Source organism: Felis catus, chromosome C2 (assembly GCF_018350175.1).
Source record: "Felis catus isolate Fca126 chromosome C2, F.catus_Fca126_mat1.0, whole genome shotgun sequence".
In the NCBI taxonomy this organism is placed as follows: Eukaryota; Metazoa; Chordata; class Mammalia; order Carnivora; family Felidae; genus Felis; species Felis catus.
The window spans coordinates 70,962,881-70,982,129 of record NC_058376.1 but is presented as its reverse complement, the minus strand read 5'-3'; the positions used below and the strand labels follow the sequence as shown (position 1 = coordinate 70,982,129).

Sequence of the window (19,249 nt, the reverse complement as noted above, 5' to 3'; positions counted from 1 at the left end):
TTTATCTGAAATTGATTGGAGTGTACAGGCTGTGTTGATTTTTTTTTTTTTTTTGACAGTTACTCAGAATTGCCTTGTGGTTTTATAGAAACATTCTGCTTCTATCTTCCCATTGCTTAAATCATTCTGCAGAGATTTCTTGAGCACCTGCTATATCCCAGGCTATAAGCTAGGTGCTACAAGGAATACCAGGATGAGTAAGAAGCAGTCACTGCTCTGCAGAATATCTTTTTACAGCAGAAGGACTTACATGTGTTGCAGTCGTTCCCATCTGTTGTCAGCTGCTTTTTCCTTAGCTAAGCAGGCTGCTCTCTCCCTTCATCATGCTATTTATATTATCAAGGGAATGAACCAAAACTAAGCTAATTTTGGAGGACAGTTTTTGCTTAGTAGAAAGTAGGAATTTTGATCTGTGGCTTGACTGGCACCTGCTTTACACTGACTACAGCTTGCATAAATTTCTGCCTGCAGTTAAATGTGTTAAGGTGTCCAAGACTAACTCCTCTACTGTATCTGGGCTATGGAATCTGCCTCTCTCTCCCATTTCTCTCTTTCTTCTGAGTCTTGAACCTTTCTTTCTATCTCCTTCTCTTTGGGTACTTAGAATTACCCCGTCCTAAGCCCACATCCTTTTAACCAGTTCTGTTTCTCCCAGTGTCTCTTGGTTACTGCCAGCTGGCTCAGCCTTCATCATTTCATTGATCTGTTATCTCTTGGTTGGTAAATCTAATAGAAACTTCTCAGTCTGCATCTTAGTTCACCCCCCAGTAGCACTGAACATGCTTGACCACAAACTCACTTAAAGTACTCCCGGTTTTCTTTCTACTACTCAGCTACTACTTATCTTCTGTCTGCACTCCTCTTGCGTTTAAAACTTTTCCTGAGGGTTCTCCCTTAGGCTCTGTTCCATCGCTGGTCATTTTATAATCCTTCCTGGGTGATTTTATTTACTCTTCTGGCTTCAAATACCAGTTACATGCTTATATGCTGATTACTACCAAATCTATATGTCCAATCCAAATCATGCTACCTTATTGGCTATCTCCCTGTGTATGGTCTGCAGATCCCTGAAATTCAATATGTTAAGTTGGGACAAACCCAAAACTTCCTCTGTGGTCCCCATTTTAGTGAAAGTATTAGTATCTGCACAGTTGTTCCAGCTGAACTCCGGGTGTTGTCCCTTCTCTCTCAGCCTACTGTCACTCTCCATCTCTTTCTCACTTCACATCTAATCAGTCAGGTCCAGTCATTCCAGGCTCAGTCACCACTGAATCCTGTGTCTTTAATGAAATACCCTTTTCATTAGTATGACAGCTAAAAACACAGGCCCAGTGTGTCTCTCCTCTAGTAGGAGCCCTTGTCATTGTCTTTTTCTTCAAGGAGATATATTTCTCTTATGTTAGATGGTGGTTTGGGGATGGAGAGAAATTGCCTTTTTATTTTCCCATCCTTTTCAGTGGGTTTTCAGAGTGCTTTGCATTTAGGAGGTCATGAGTAATTGTGCAGAACTGAAATGAAAGGATTTGAAGCTGTTCAGAAAGTAGCTTAATTTTAAAAGCTTCTACATATCTTCCTTAAGTCTGATCAAGAAAGGTTAAGAAATACGTGTGTTATAGTAATGGAGACTTAGGAATTGAAATAATCATTATTAAGATAGATGAGCCTCACATTAAATGTAATAATGCCGCTTGGCATAGTTCAGTTAATCAGTTATTTTTATAGACTATCAGCCTCTAGTACTAATCCCAATTGAATGTTAACAAGTTTAGAAGATCAGAATATACCCAATTTGTTGATCGGTGGAGTTGCTGAAGGACTGAAAAAGAAATTAACTTTTTCACAGCTTATTTTTCCGTGTATTTGTCTTTTGGACCATCATCTCTACTTCATAGAACACAAAATAGTAGTATGATATGATCACATATGTGGTGTGTTCCCATTTGAACAACTAGATTTTATTAATGTTAACAGGTACATTAAGAATCTATAGAAATTCACACATTTTAAATGGGAGCAAAGCATAAAGGTTAGAGGTACTACATAAAGAATCAGTTATAAAGGAGGTAGAGAGGAGAAAGGGAAGAGTGAACAAAAAGGTGGTCGCTCATAGAGCTCTTTATAGTGGCCACCAGATGGCACAATTGTTCTACATCTGCCGGTTGCACTGACCTGACCAGGGAAGGAAAGTACAGGAACATGACAGTGCCAACCAGCTGTTCCAGAGAATAGGATGTTCTTAAGCTGGTTCTTTGTAGCCTCAGATGTCTGTATCACGTAATAAAAGTAGGCCAGCAGTTTGTAATTAATTGCGTATTTGAATTTCTAGTTCTTTTGAGGCTGGCTTGATGCTATTGTCAAATAAGCCATGGTGATATCACCCTTGTAATTTTTGTGAGAAAGCTTAACTCTTTAGATGAAAGCATCAACAAAATGTTAACATTTAAAAATTGAACAAAGAACATTACTATACTATACAACATTACTTTGATTTTATTTCGTGAATGTTGCTACTGGAATTGTACCCTTAAGAATTCGTTGATAACTATTAAATGACTGATAGAAACAACTTAGATGTGACCAAAATGAGGGATACCTTTAGTTACGTGAGAGACTGGACAAAAGTAAAAGAGATGAGGCATTATTTTCAATTGCTTAGAAATAAACATTTTTGTTTGTTTTTCTCAGTTGTGGGTATATACTGAGTTTTTAAGAAGGATTCTTTCCACAGTTCACATATGCATTTGGAAGATATAATGGTCCTAGCACCAGAGGAATTGAATTTTATTGAATTGTAATGTATTTATTATATGCCAGTAGTCCTAGTATAGTGATGAAGGCTTGGTGTAGAGAACCTAGATTAAGGGGGAAAACCAAAAATGGTGAATTATGGGATATTTTGGTTCTTTGAAGAAATAATTTAATTTAGGTTATGTGGCACCATAGGCTTTTTGTGGATTGGTGCAGAGTATAAATATACACATACATACGTACATATATAAATATATAAATTCAGGTTATGAAGCTACAGGGTAGAATGAACAAAGAATAAGGTTTTTTTTTTTTTTTTTAATTAAGGTATAATTGCCATATTAGCTTCCAGGTGGACAACATAATTTGGTATTTGTATATATTGTGAAATGAAGACCATAAGAAGTCTAGTAAAAATCTATCACTACACATATTTTTTATTTTTTAGAGAAAGAGCACAAGTGGGGAGAGAGGCAGAGGGAGAGAGAGAATCTTAAGCAGGCTCCACACTCAGTGCGGATCCCGATGCAGGGCTCAATCCCGCAACCCTGGGATCATGACCTGAGCTGAAATCAAGTCAGGCACTTAGCCTACTAAGCCACTCAAGTGTCTCTATCATCACACATATACTTTTTTTTTTCTTGTGATGAGAACTTTTAAGATCTACTTTCTTAACAACTTTCAAATATGCAGTACAGTATTTTTAACTATATGCTCTGTGCTGGACATAACATCCCCAGGACGTATTTATTTTGTGATTGGAAATTTGTATCTTTTAACCACTTTTATCCATTTTACTCAACCCCACCCCATCAGTCTGTTCTGTGTATCTGTGAGCTCTTTCCTAAAGATTATTTTCTGGGACTCCTGGTTGGCTCAGTCGGCAGAGCATGCAACTCTTGATCTCAGGTTTGTGGGTTTAAGCCTCATGTTGTGTGTAGAGATTACTTAAAAATAAAAAATTCTTCTGAATTTTTTATTTTTATTTATTTATTTTTAATTTAATTTTTTAATTTGGTAAATTTTATTTTTTATTTAACATTTTTTTTTAACGTTTATCTACTTTTGAGAGAGAGTGTGAACGGGTAAGGGGCAGAGGGAGGGAGACACAGAATCTGAAGCAGGCTCCAGGCTCTCAGCTGTTAGCACGGAGCCCGATGCAGGGCTTGAGCCCCCAAACCAAGATAATCATGACCTGAGCTGAAGTCGGACGCTTAACCTGAGCCACCCAGGCATCCCTATTTTTTAAAATTTTTTTTAATGTTTATTTATTTTTGAGAGAGACAGAGCATGAGTCGGGGAGGGGCAGAGCCCGAGGTGGGGCTTGAACGCACAAGATGTGAGATCATGACCCGAGCTGAAGTTGGACGCTTGGCCAGCTAAGCCATCCAGGCACCCTGATTTTTAGAGTCCATATATAAGTGAAGGAATAAATTTTGAGGGCAAGAACAGTTGAGGGAAGTTGAGCTGTGTGTTAAATACCTAAAACAGAGGAGGAACTCTTTGGGAAGTTATTTTTGGGCAGAGTCCAGGGGCACTGGGATTCCAGTGACCCCAAAGAACTATTTAAGCCTGAAGCTTGGGAAAGATGTGGGAGCCATACAAGAAAAATATCTTCCTGCTTTTCTAAGTACCAGTGGAGCTGAAAGAGATAGCTTTGATGTGACCTGGGCTGCAACTAGAGGAACTCCAGCAAAAACCCAAAGGGCTGGGTTTCCAGAGAAGAATCCTTTCTTCTAGATGTAGGCTTTAGAAAGTGTTTAAATGGGAATTCAACTGGGACTGTCAATTTTAACATGACATAATATGTAACAGAACTTTGGGTTAGCGTTTGAGAAGTTGACAACCTTTGTCTTCTTGAGATTAGTGTGACCTTATAAAATCCAAAGGACTCGAGTAGTTTGACTTAATATTAATCAACAATGTTGTTTGCTAGCCTTAGAATGAAAAAGCCTTAGAACAAAAAACATATACTCAGTCATGGGATCACATCTTTATTTTCAGATTTGATCTTTATTTTCAAGCACTTTGAGGAAATGAGACTGGAAAGACACTCAACATTGAGTTTATTCCTGAGGCATCTCCTACTCACTGTCCAGTAATAGCTGCTAAATCTTATAATCAATTTGGTTATTTTGTTTTCCTGAGAGAGTCTTTATCTTTAGCCCTTTTTATTTGTCATTGAGATCAATCTAAATCTGTTTTGATTTCTCCCTTGCTTTTGCCTTTAACATCCATGTTTGAAAGGTTGCCATTTGCCTCACATTGTCAGTTTCCTTTATGCAGGTTAGCTGAAATTTTACCAAATATGCTGTGTGATTTAGGGATAGTAAAGAAAATAAATGATGAATATCCATTGCATTTTATAGCGTAAATTTAAAACCTTACAGTAGGTGAGTTTAAAAGGAATTCTGATATAAACTACAAAACAAATCAAGCCCATTATCAACAAATAGTCTGTGTAGGTCTAACTTTAATATGTTTTCATATGTATGAGGAACCTTAATATATTGGAAAAGAAATATCAATGAGGTCTTGGATTTTCTATGTATCACTATACCAGAACATACATGTAATAAAGTGGAAAAAAAGGGGGCAGGAAGTGAAGAAACTCAGTTGTAATAAGGCTAATGACACAAGTCCCAAATAAAATCTTTCCAGTGGCAAAACTGATAGTGTTTGCTTCATACCTGAGGTGGAGCAGGAGTGAGGGGTCACTCTCACCAAAAACAGGACCTATGTCTTGGAAGCCCAAGGAATCAGAGACAGAACAGATTGGTCTCTTATGTGTCCCACCGGAGTGAAGAGGCATTGTTTAATTTAGAGACCCTTTTTGGTTTATTCTAGAATCATAAAACTATTTTATTTCGTTAGTATTTAATTGTTATATATAAAATATTTATATTTATAGTATATTTGTTTTATATTTATATAATTTTATATTTATATAATGATTTTATATTTGAAATATTATGATCTATAATAACTTATGGGGGATTATACTTGTTCTGAAGAAATCTGGTAAAATAAAGGCCTATGGATATCAAATTTGGGAGATTAAATACCTCTATTTGTTAACCTATAAATTTTACTTCTTATTTTTTTTAAGTAGACTCCATGCCCAATGTGAGGCTTGAACTCACAACCCTGTGATCAATAGTTGCATGCTATACTGACTGAGCCAACCAGGCAGCCCTATAAATTTGACTTCTGAAGAAAGTTTGAAGCATTTGTAGAACACATATGTGTCTACAGCTATTTTTTAAATTGTTCAGTTAACTTCCTGATATTTCTTCTAATTTTCACTGACTCTGGTGCATTCTGATTTTTTTGAAACAGTGATCACATGGAAAATGTATATGGCTACTTAATGAAGTACACCAACCTTGTCACTGGGTGGCAGTACAGGTAAGTGATTTTTCTGTGTTATATCCCTCTCCCAAGAGACCAGAAGTGGGGCTGATAATTTTATATTCTGAAATTACTTCAGTACAAACATGGATGGGAAACCTTCTTTAGAGAAGGTTTTATAGTTATGTAAAAGTCCAATGAATTCTGCTTTTTAGAGGGTGAGAGGAATTGACATCTGTCCAGATGGCAGGCTCCAAATATCTCAAAAGTTAATATATATTTTTTTTATTGAAGAATTATAGACATAGAAATACAATATAGGGTATCTTATTAGTTTCAGGTATACTAAAACATAGTGAGTTGATATTTATATGTATTACAAAATGGTCACATTAGTAAGCCTGGTTACCATCTGTCACCATACCAAGTTGTTAAAGTATTAGACTGCATTTCTTATGATGTACATTACATCCTTTTGTCTTACTTTATAACTGGAAGATTGTACCTCTTAATCCTGTTTACCTATATTATTTACCCCACCTCATCTAACAACCATCAGTTCGTTTCTATATCAGTGAATCTGTTTCTGTTTTGTGTGTTGGTTTTGTTTTTTAGATTCCAGATATAAGTGAAATCATACGGTATTTTTGTCTTTCTGTCTGACTTATATCACTTAGTGTAATGTCCTCTAAGCTCATCCATGTTGTCAACAGTGGCAATGTTTCATTCTTTTTTATGGCTGAGTAATATATCATTGTGTATGTGTGTTTGTGTGTATCTATACCTGTACCATATTTTTTTCACCCATTCATCTTATCAATACACATTTAGGTTCCTTCCATATCTTGGCTATTGTAAATAATGCTGTAATGCACATAGGGTACATGTGTTTTTTCAAATTAGTGTTTTCATTTTTTTCAGATAAATTCCTAGAAGTGGAATTATTGTATCATATGGTAGTTCTATTTTTATTTTTTTTATTTTTATTTTTTTCCTATTTTACCCATCCCTCCACCCATGCCCTCCCCCCCCTCCCCCCCCAGTAATCATTAGTTTGTTCTCTATAGTTAAGAGTCTTTTTCTTGGTTTGTCTCTTTTTTCCTCTTTGTTCCTTTGTTTTGTTTCTTAAATTCCACATGAGTGAAATCATAATATGGTATTTGTCCTTATCTGACTCACTTTTTTCACTTACCATAATACTCTCTAGCTTCACCCATATTGCTAATGGAAAGATTTCATTCTTTTTGTATGGCCAAATAATACACAAATAGTACACACACACACACACACACACACACACACACACACACATACACACGTATGTATGTATGTATGTATATGTATGTATATTGCATCTTCTTTATCCATTCATTAGTTGATGGATACTTGGGCTGCTTCTATATCTTGGCTACAGTAAATAATGCTGCTATAAACATGGGGCATGTATCCCTTGGAATTAGTGTTTTTTTATTCTTTGGGTAAATACCCAGTAGTGCAATTGCTGGATCATAGGGCAGTTCTATTTTTAATTTTTTGAGGAACCTCCATACTATTTTCCACAGTGGTTGCACCAGTTTGCATTCCCACCAACAGTGCCTGAGTGAGGGTTCCTTTTTCTCCTTATCTTTGCCAGCACTTGTTATTTCTTGTGTTTTTGATTGTAGGCATTCTAACAGGTAGAGATGATATCTCATTGTAGTTTTGATTTGCATTTCCCTGAGTGATATTGAGCATCTTTTCATATGCCTGTTGACCATGTGTATGTCTTTTTTGGAGAAATTTCTATTCAAGTCCTCTGCCCATATTTTAACTGGATTGTTTGTTTTTTTGATATTGAATTTTATGAGTTCTTTATATATTTAGATGTTACCCTTATTGGATATATCATTTGCAAATATCTTCTCCCATTCAATAGGTTGCCTTTTCATTTTGTTGATGGGTTTCTTCACTATGCAAAAGATTTTAGTTTAGGGGTGCCTGGGTGGCTCAGTTGGTTGGGTGTCCGACTTTGGCTCGGTCATGATCTCACTGCTTGTGAGTTCGAGCCCCATGTCAGGCTCTGTGCTAACAGCTCAGAGCCTGGAGCCTGCCTTAGATCTGTCTCCACCTCTCTGTGCCCCTCCCCCAGTTGCACTCTGTCTCTCTTTCTCTCTCTCTCTCAAAAATAAATAAACGTTAAAAATTAAAAAAAAAAAAATGGGAATGCAAGCTGGTGCAGCCACTCTGGAAAACAGTATGGAGGTTCCTCAAAAAACTAAAAATAGAACTACCCTATGACCCAGCAATTGCACTACTAGGTATTTATCCAAAGGATATAGGCATGCTGTTTTGAAGGAACACATGCACCCCAATGTTTATAGCAGCATTATCAACAATAGCCAAAGTATGGAAAGAGCCCAAATGTTCATCGATGGATGAATGGATAAAGAAGATGTGGTATATATATACAATGGAGTATTACTTGGCAATCAAAAAGAATGAAATCTTGCCATTTGCAACGACGTGGATGGAACTGGAAGGTGTTATGATAAGTGAAATCAGTCAGTCAGAGAAAGACAAATATCATATGACTTCACTCATATGAGGACTTTAAGAGACAAAACAGATGAACATAAGGGAAGGGAAACAAAAATAATATAAAAACAGGGAGGGGGACAAAGCATAAAAGACTCATAAATATGGAGAACAAACAGGATTACTGGAGGGGGTGTGGGAGGAGGGATGGGCTAAATGGGTAAGGGGCATTAAGGAATCTACTTCTGAAATCATTGTTGCACTATATGCTAACTAATTTGGATGTACATTTAAAAAACTTAACAAGTAAATAAATAAAAATAAAAGATTTTTAGTTTGATGTAGTCCCAGTTGTTTATTTTTGCTTTTGTTGTCCTTGTCTGAAGAGACAGATCCAAAATAATATTGCTAAGACCAGTGTCAAAGAGCCTACTGCCTATGTTTTTTTCTGGAAGTGTTATGGTTGCAGTTCTTATAGTTAACTGTTTAATCCATTTTGAGTTGTGTTTTTTTTTTTTTTAAGTTTATTTATTTATTTTGTGGGAGAGAGAGGGAGAGAGAGAAACCCAAGCAGGCTTCGTGCTGTCAGCAGGAGCCTGATGTGGGGCTTGAACCCACAAACAGCGAGATCACGACCTGAGCTGAAATCAAGAGTGGGCGGCTCAACCAACTGAGCCACCCAGGTGCCCTGAATTTATATTTTATATGGTGTAAGAAAGTGATCTAGTTTCATTTGTTTGCATGTAGTTGTCCAGTTTCACCAACACCTCATTGAAGAGACAAAAGTTACTATTATATTAGGGTTATAATTACTTGTTCCCCTGCCTTGGGCTTTTAAAAATATCTGTGGTGATTAGGCTTTTAGGATGGTTTGGAGGCAGCAAACAAATTTGTGTTTAGTTGCCTGTTTTGTGCAGGATCCTCAAACTTCTCTGGGACCTTGGAGAGTTTAAATAGCCAGCCCAAGGTCATACAGGTAGTCTGTGAGAAGGAAAACCAGCTATCTTACATACTTTGTAGAATTGGTAGTTGCGAAGCAGGGGATTAAACTTTTATTATTATTTTTTTTATTGTGGGAAAATATACACAAAATAAAATTTATCATTTTAACCTTGTATAAATGTTCAGTGGCACTAAATGCATTCATTGTTGTGCATTCATAACCATTATCTATCTGTAGAACTTTTTGCATCTTCTGAAACTGAAACTGTACCCACTAAACAATAATTCCCCATTTCTCTCTCCCCCAAGCCCTTGGCAACCACCATTCTAATTTCTTTCTCTGTGCTTTGACTACATACCTACCTCATAAAAGTGAAATCATACAGAGGAACAAATATTGTGCCTGGCTTATTTCACTGAGTATAATGTCTTCAAGGTTTATCCATGTTGTAACATGTATTAGAATTTCCTTCCTTTTTAAGGCTGAATAATATTCTACTGAATATATGTACCATACTTTATCTATTCATCTGCCAATGGACATGTGGGTTGCTTGTACCTTTTAGCTATTGTGAGTAATGCTGTTATGAGTATTGCTGTACAAATATCTGTTCAAGTCTCATCTTTCATGTCTATTGTATATATACCCAGAAGTGGAATTACTGGATCATATGGTAATTTTATATTTAAATTTTTGGGGAATTTCCGTGCCATTTTCCATAGCTGCTGCACCGTTTTACATTCCTACTGGTTGTGCACAAATGTTCTCATTTCTCCACATCCTCACCAACACTTGTTATTTTCTTTTTCTTTTTTCTTAGTAATGGCCGTCATAATAGGTGTGAAGTGGTATCTCACTGTGGTTTTTAACTTTTTAAAAATTGTAATACTGGAATTTGAACCCAAATACTTCTGACTCCAAAGTCTATGTTTTTACATTATTATCATGTTGCTTCTAATTCACATGTCATTTTGAGGCTTCTACTTTTGGCTGTGATAGAATAACAGGATCTGATTTTTTTTTTAATTTTTTAATGTTTATTTATTTTTGAGAGAGAGAGAGATGGAGCACGAGTGCAAGGGGCAGAGAGAGAGGGAGACACAGACCTGAAACAGGCTCTAGGCTCTGAATTGTCAGCACAGAGCCCAATGTGGGACTTGAACTCACAAACCGCAAGATCATGGCTTGAGTCAAAGTCTGACGCTCAACCAATTGAACCACCCAGGTGCCCCTAACAGGAGCTGAACTTACTTTCCTATCTTAAACAACTTGAAAATGGTATATAATTTATGAAAGAATGATTTTCAGACATTTTAAAGAATGGAAGCACTGAGTGAAAATGTGATTGTTTAACAGAGATGGCAGTTTGGGCTATGTTTATTTGGAAGTGACATTAGGTCATCCAAATAAGAGTGACATGTAGGAAGTTGGAGATCATAAAACAGGCCAAAGCTGAGTATGAAAACTTAGAAGGGAATCATCCCTACTTAAGTGAGAAGGGCACTTCTCCAAGGTTTCCATCTTTTATTAAGAAAAAAAAAGCAAAGTCAAGGTAATTTTTTCATGTTATATTTTTCATTTCAGGTTTTTAAAAATTGTTTGAAGGCTTATACATTCAAATGACATGGATTATTAATTTTTAAAATTGTTATGTCACTTTGCTTTTAGCACTATTCTTTGTTCTCTTTCTTAAAAGCAAGATAGGTTAACTTTCTCCCCCAACATCCAACAACTGTCATTCTTGTTTTTTTTTTAATTTTTTTTTAATGTTTATTTATTTTTGAGAGAGAGAAAGAGAGAGAGGGAGACGCAGCGCAAGCAGGGGAGGGGCAGAGAGAGAGGGAGACATAGAATCTGAAGCAGGCTCCAGGCTCTGAGCTGTTATCTCAGAGCCCGATGTGGGGCTTAAACTCACAGACTGCAGGATCATGACCTGAGCTGAAATTGGACACTTAACTAACTGAGCCACCCATGCACCCCATCAACAACTCATTCTTGTAATATTGAATAATACTGAGAAACCCTCAGAAGTGGAACAGAGTAAGAAAGCTCCAAAACATACACAAATATATCAAAGTTAGTATATTTTCAAGATAGCATTTCAGGTCAGTGGCAACTTGAGACCATGGGAAGAAGTGACAGGTGTTTATCATTGCATAAAGGCCCACCAAAAAGATCCATTGGCCACTGGTTGCACATGGCTGCCTTTCCTTACAAAAATTTCTCTAAAGTTTATTTTTGTCGTTACAAGATAGACTTCCAAGTCAGAATATTTTTCGATTAAAGTTGTATTTTGATGATACTTCATTTTACGTTGTTGGTTATTTCAAAGATAAGTCATTTCCCCAAATTGACAATTTTTACTGCAAAAAAGTAAATAATTATTTGCCAATTTTAACAGTATTTTCTTTTAACAACTTAGCTGAATTTTTCTGCATGTCAGGGTTCATGCTAAATCTTGTTTCCCTGTTACAGTTAATCTTTGTTTCTACATTTTCTTTATTGGTTTAGTTTATTGGTTAGGCCAACTTGCTCAGAATGCCTCCATCAAGAGTCAATTACCTTCTGGGAAATATAGGTTTGTTAAATTTTCTCACTATGTAGATTGCCTCTCTATCTCCAAACTAAACATCTTGTAAAATTTCTCCCCATAGAAGGGATAAAGGAGGAACATTTAGATTAAACTATGTATGATGAAAGATAGCCCAAATTGCTCTATTATGCCAGTGGGCCAATAGCATCATCTTGGTATGAAAAAGATCAGGGGTAGTGGGTAGGTCAGTCATTTAAGCATCCAACTTTTGATTTTGGCTCAGGTCATGATCTCATGGTTGTGAGATCAAGTCCCTCATTGGGTGTGGAGGCTGCTTAAGATTCTCTTTTTCCCTCTCTCTCTCTTTGTCCTTCCCCCACTTGCATTTTCTCTCTTAATCTCTCAAAAAAAAAAAAGTAAAATAAAAAATGATCAGTTATTGGCTTATTTAACTATATTTTTTTAAGTTTATTTACTTATTTTGAGAGAGAACAAGCAGGGAAGGGGTAGAGAGAGAAGGAGAGAGAGAATCCCAAGTAGGCTCCATGCCGTCAGTGTAGAGTCTGATGTGGGGCTTGATTTCATGAACCATGACATTGTGACCTCAAAGTCAAGAGTTGTGCACTTAACCAACTGAGCCACCCAGGTGTCCCTCATTTTTTTTATTGAGTTATAATTGACATGTAACATTACATTAGTTTCAGGTATACAACGATGATTTAATATATCTGTATATATTGTGAAATGATCACCACAATAAGTCTAGCTAACCTTGTCACCATGCATTGTTACAAAACTTTTTTGTGTGTGATGAGAACTTTTAAGATCTACTCTCAGCAACTTTCAAGTATGCAATATAGTATTATTGACTATAATCACCATGCTGTTCAGTTATTGGCTATTTCTATCATTTCACCAGTCCCTCCTCACCATTATTTTCTGTGTATCTAGGTGGGTGCCTCCCATATTGTAAATTTGTGGTAGTGCTTTTGAGATAAATTGTTCACAGCAAACTTGAGATTTCCAAACATTCTACTCTGAATTTGCTTTGACCTCTTTTGAGAGAAGAGACCAGTATTTTCCTTGGTTATTTGAAATGAATTGTACTCACTGTTTAGAACAGTGAAAAGAGATTTCTTTTTCCTTCCTTCCTTCCTTTCATTTTTGTTTGTTCTTTTTGTTTAACAGCTTTATTGAAATATAATGCAAATTCCATACAATTTGAAGAGATTGCTTACATACTACCCCACTCCTGTTTATTTGATGAAATTTTTTGAGGTAGATTCATTTCTTAGTGCATTAGTGTTGCTATAACAAAATACTACAGAATGACTTATATGCAGGGTGAGTTATAAACATTTCTCATAGTTCTGGAGGTTGGAAGTTCAAGATCAGAGTGCCAGCATTGTTGGGTGAGGACCCTTTTCCTATCATAGACTTCTTATATTCTCAGATGGCTGAAAAAGAGTCAAGGAAGAGCTCTTGGGTCTCTTATAAGGGCACTAATCTCATTCATGAGGCTTCTTAAGGCTCTGTTTCTTAATACTGTTACCTTAGGGGTTAAGATTTCAACATAGAAGTTTGAGGGGACACATTCAGAAAATAGCAGATTCATATGTGCATTTTATGTTTTGTGCTTATGTTTTAGAAATTGAAGATAATGTCAGTGACTATCTTGTGTTAATTCAAATAATTTCTTCAAATATTTTGGAAAATAAAGATAGCCCTATTAAAAATGGGCAAAGTGTGATGAGCAGTTCACTAAATAGAACTGGATGGTCCATAAACACATGAAAAAGTGTTTAATTCTTCTAGTAATTAAAGAAATGGAAACGTAAAAGCTCTCAAAAATACTAATTTTTAAAATCAAAATACGTGAACATTAGTTTAGTTTTTAGGTTTGTTTATTTTAGACAGAGAGAGAGTGCGAGTGAGCGAGCACACAGGCAGGGGAGGGGCAGAGAAAGAGAGGGAGACACAGAATCTGAAGCAGGCTTCAGGCTCTAAACTGTCAGTGCAGAGCCCAACGCAGGGTTCAAACTCACTAACCATGAGATCATGACCTGAACCGAAGTCGGACACTTAACCAACTGAGTCACCCAGGCGCCCCATGAACATAATTTTAAAAATTAGAAGCATGCTAAAAGATGAGCAAGAGAAACAATAGCTCTTTGCTTTTCCATCTCCCATCTCAGGCAACCACTTTCAACTTTTGCTTCTGAGCAGTTTTTCTTTCCTTGAATAGAAGGCTGATTTATTTTCTCCCAGTTTGATATGGTTGATATGGTTGCCTGTTGCTTAAGACAGTATCTTCTAGGACCTTGAACTGGATCAAATTGTCTAGTGTTAATGGAAAACAGTAACCGGTAGAATGCCAAACTGCTCTGAACACAAACATTAATTTTTTTAATTAAAACTTTTTAGATTAAAAAAAAAAAAGAACTATTGTATTACTTAAATTGGAATCTGAATTAATATATTTCCTAAAGTAGTTAATCTGGAACCAAATCAGAACATCAAATTCTTTTCCAAAGTGTATCAGTATTTCATCATTTAGTTTCAAGTTCCTTATGCTTCTGCATCTCCAGTTGCAGCTTTTACATTTTTAAACAGGATAAGTAGTCTTAAGTTGTGACCTATTTCATGATACACTCACAAAATCTTTCTACCCTGACATTATTCTCATTGTGTATTTCACTGATTAAATCTTAAATCAGATTCATTTTCTTACCCAGCCTTTAGTTATCCTCAGAGTTCATATTTTGATTTGTTTGCAGTGAATTCTTTTTTTAAATGTTTCTTTATTTTTGAGAGAAAGAGGCAGAGGGAGAGGGAGACAGAGGATTCGAAGCAGGCTCCGCGTTGACAGCAGAGAGCCGAATTCGGGGCTTGAACTTACAAACTGTGAGATTATGATCTGAGCCAAAGTCAGATGCTTAACCAGCTGAGCCACCCAAGTGCCTCTCCAGTGAATTTTAAATAAAAATTCTCACTACCATTTGTCTTTGGGCAGTGTACCTTCCCCATTAATGAATTCTGGAGTGAAATCTTCCTCTGAAAGGGTACTCTATCTTTTGTTTCCTTTTGCATAATCTGGTATGCCTCTTCCCTATTAAATGCCTCTCCCTCCGTTGAAGGTTTTATACCTTCATTCATTCATTCATTCATTCATTCATTCATTCATTTTATTATTAAAAAATTTTTAATGTTTATTTTAGAGAGAGAGTGAGTGCGAGGGGGAGGGCAGAAAGAGAGGGAGACATGGAATCTGAAACAGGCCCCAGGCTCCTAACTGTCAGCACAGAGCCCAATGTGGGGCTTGAACCCATGAATCCTGAGATCATGACCAGAGCCAAAGTCGGATGTTTAACCCTATTGAGCCACCCAGGTGCCCCAATTTTATATCATTTATTAAACTCATTCAATTTTTCAGTAAGCTTATTGCTAGGAAATTCAACCAAGTGTTTCCAAGTGCTTCTTGAACTGCTTTTGAATTTTATTTTTTTAATAGCAAAAAGCTATTGTGATTGAATACGCAAAGCGTAGTGATTGAAACTTATTTTGCTTTAGTTTGACAAGGAGAATTTTTAAAAATTATGACTTTTTTTTTTCATTACAGGTTTTTTGTTTTAAACAATGAAGCTGGGTTATTGGAGTACTTTGTGAATGAACAGTCTAGAAATCAAAAACCCAGAGGTACTTTGCAGCTTGCAGGAGCTGTAATATCACCTAGTGATGAGGACTCTCACACTTTCACTGTAAATGCTGCCAGTGGGGAACAGTATAAACTCAGAGGTATGATCGAGATATGAGAGTTAATAGTGTGATTTTCTTCTTCCCTTGAGAAGTTGATGTACTTCCCTGCTTTCATTTGGGTTTTGGAAACAGAAACCACTCTCATCAATGATGTAGGTATAATATCCGAAATCTAAGTTTATTTATTTATTTTGACAGAGAGAGAGAGCATGACCACAACAGGGGCAGAGAGAGAGAGGGAGAGAGAGGATTCCAAGCAGGCTCTGCACTGTCACTGCAGAGCCCAATATGGGGCTCGAACTCACTCACAAACCATGAGATCATGACCTGAGCTGAAGTCAGATGCATAACTGACTGAGCCACCCAGGCACCCCTCTAAATGATATTTTTTTTTATGTCTTCCATGGATTATATTTAACCCCTTTCTTGACTTAGTTTGCATGCCCTCTTTGAGGTTTTTAGTAACTAATACACAAAAGTTGGGATTTATTAAAATGTTCATATTTATTTTAAAAATATAACTTTTGTTTAGATAAATTTAATTTGTGTTTTTTATTTAATTAATACACATAAAATACAATGGTAATCCTAACTGAGCATGCTGCAAAAGATACAAAAATATCTAGTATATATCAGATGCTTAATAAAAGTTATTTTTTTTAAATCAGAGCATATTTTTATGAGAAACTTAAGACATGTCAAATCTCATCCATGTCTAGTTGCATGTAATTTATTCTCCTTCTGAAATATCCACATCACATCCAGCTACTGTGTTACCTACCAAAGTTGATGCTTGGGCCTTTTTCTTCCCTCACTGCTATGTTTGCTCTAGGGAGAGTAAGGCCAATCCCTGATTTTAAATGATCTGTTCTTCATGCTGTAGACAATTAATTATTCCAAAAATAAATACAAAAGTGAATAACTTTTAGATTCTTTTTATCAGCCACAGATGCTAAAGAGCGACAACATTGGGTTAGCAGACTTCAGATATGTACACAACATCACACTGAAGCTATTGGAAAGGTATGTGGATTTCATATACGATATTAATGCATAAAAATGGGGAAAAGAATATTCTATTGTATTTTTTTATGTCTTTAAATTGTGGGACTATTCACATACCATAAAATTTACCCTTTGAATTTTTTTTAATGTTTATTTATGTTGAGAGAGAGAGACAGCATGCACATGTGAGTGGGGTAGGAGCAGAGAGAGAAGGAGACACAGAATCTGAAGCAGGCTCTGTGCTGACAGCATAGAGCCCGATGTGGGGCTCGAACTCACGAACCATGAGATCATGACCTGAGCCAAAGTCAGATGCTTAACCGACTGAGCTACCAAGGCACCCCTACAGTTTGCCCTTTAATGTGTGCAATTCCATTGGTCTTAATATATTCACAAGATTGTGCAACCATCGCAACTGTCTAGTTCCCATCACCCTCCAAAAACTCATATCCATGAGCAGTCACTCCCTATTCTCCCCTTTCCAAGCCCCTGGCAAACACTATTTTCTGTTTCTATGGATTTGTCCATTCTGGGCCTTTTATACAAACAGAATCATACAATATGTGGTTTTTTGTGTCTGGCTTCTTATATTTTGCTTAATTTTTTTTAGAGTTAGAAAGCAAATTTTATTGGGCACTCAGGTGGCTCAGGTGGTTAAGCAGCCACCTCTTGGTTTCAGCTCAGGTCATGATCTCATGGTTCATGAGTTTGAGTCCCATGTTGAGCTCCAGGCTGACAGTGGGGTGTCTGCTTGGGATTCTCTCTCTCCCTCTGCCCCTCCCCCGATTGCTTTCTCTGTCTCTCAAAAATAAATACATTTTAAAAGTTTTTAAAAATTTTAAAAAAAGAAAGCAAATTTTATTGTATGTTCAGTTTTACTTTTTTTTTTTAAAATGTTTATTTACTTAGAGAGAAAAAGAGCACAAGTGGGGTAGAGGCAGAAAGAGAGGGAGAGAGACTCCCAAGCAGGCTCCATGCTTAGCACAGAGCTCGATGTGGGGCTTGATCTCTCACAACCATAAGATCATGACCTGAGCCAAAATCAAGAGTTGGAATCTCAACCAACTGAGCCACCCAGGCATCCCCAGTTCTATTTGTTCTTTGGTCTTTTATGTACATGTAATGTTTTCAAGGTTCATTCATGTTATTGCATGTATCATATTTTATTTATTTTTATGGCCAAATAATATTCCAATTATGAATACACCACAGGATGTTTATCCACTCATCAGCTGGGGGGCATTTGGGTTGTTTCCATTTTGTGGTCACTATGAATAACATTTGTGTATAGGTTTTTGTGAGAACTCATGATTTCAGTGAGATGTATATTTAGCAGTGGAATTACTGGGTCATGTGGTGGTACTCTGTTTAACTTTCTGAGGAGCCACCAAACTTTTTCAGAGTGACTGAACCATTTCACATTCTCACCAGCAATGTATGAAGGTTTCAGTTTTTCCACATCCTCACCAATACTTGTTATTGCCACCCCCCTTCTTTTTTTTTTATTGTAATAGGCATCTTGGTATATGTGAAGTAGAATCTCACTATGGTTTTGATTTCATTTCCCTAATGACTAGTAATGTTGAACATCTTTCCATGTGTTTATTGATCATTTGTATATCTTCTTTGGAATGTTTTTTATTTTTTAAGATGGACAGGATGGGGGCGCCTGGGTGGCGCAGTCGGTTAAGCGTCCGACTTCAGCCAGGTCACGATCTCACGGTCCGTGAGTTCGAGCCCCGCGTCGGGCTCAGGGCTGATGGCTCAGAGCCTGGAGCCTGCTTCAGATTCTGTGTCTCCCTCTCTCTCTGCCCCTTCCCCGTTCATGCTCTGTCTCTCTCTGTGCCAAAAAAAAAAAAAAAAAAAAAAAAAAGATGGACAGGATGGTCTCAGTACTTGAAATCCGAGGTTAGAGATCTCTAAAAAGTAACATCTAGGCAGCATAGTTAAAGGATTCCATACCTGGGTAATAGCTTGACTTAAAAAAGATTTTTTTCCCCAGGTTTTTTTTTTTCCCATAAATAAATTTTAAAAAGTTGTTTGTGATTTAGGCCTACTGCCCAGTCTTCAGGAAATTCATCACAAGAGCTTTACTCATACTACAAGATTGCAATCATTGGCAGTGATCAGAAAGTACTAGCTTATTCCAAAGACACTTGCATGCTATATTAGAAAATGTATTATATTGAATATTGCTGAGTACATTTTGCTTCAATCAGTGTGTTTACAAATCTGAAATTAGAAGTTTCTTGTTCTATATTTGTAAAATATGAAAAAATATTCTTGACAGTACAAACCTGGAATTAATTTTCTAAGTAAATTATAAGTTTACTTTTGGATGTGTCAGATGTTTAAACTTCGGGTGTCTTAAATTTTATCGTTTTCAGAAATTTTCTTAT

The 19,249-nt window shown here is 36.5% G+C and overlaps 1 protein-coding gene across 4 annotated transcripts in view; it reads left to right on the top strand.

Annotated features, from left to right (window-relative positions):
* The window catches only part of OSBPL11 (oxysterol binding protein like 11), a 90,603-nt gene that overhangs the window by 14,716 nt on the left and 56,638 nt on the right, over nucleotides 1-19,249 (top strand). For all 4 annotated transcript variants that reach the window (XM_045037052.1, XM_003991726.6, XR_006585123.1 and 1 more), the window contains exons 2-4: nucleotides 6,088-6,156; nucleotides 15,709-15,884; nucleotides 16,789-16,868. In XM_045037052.1, coding sequence (XP_044892987.1) covers nucleotides 6,088-6,156; nucleotides 15,709-15,884; nucleotides 16,789-16,868 — 325 coding nt within the window. The remainder of the gene's footprint in view (nucleotides 1-6,087; nucleotides 6,157-15,708; nucleotides 15,885-16,788; nucleotides 16,869-19,249) is intronic.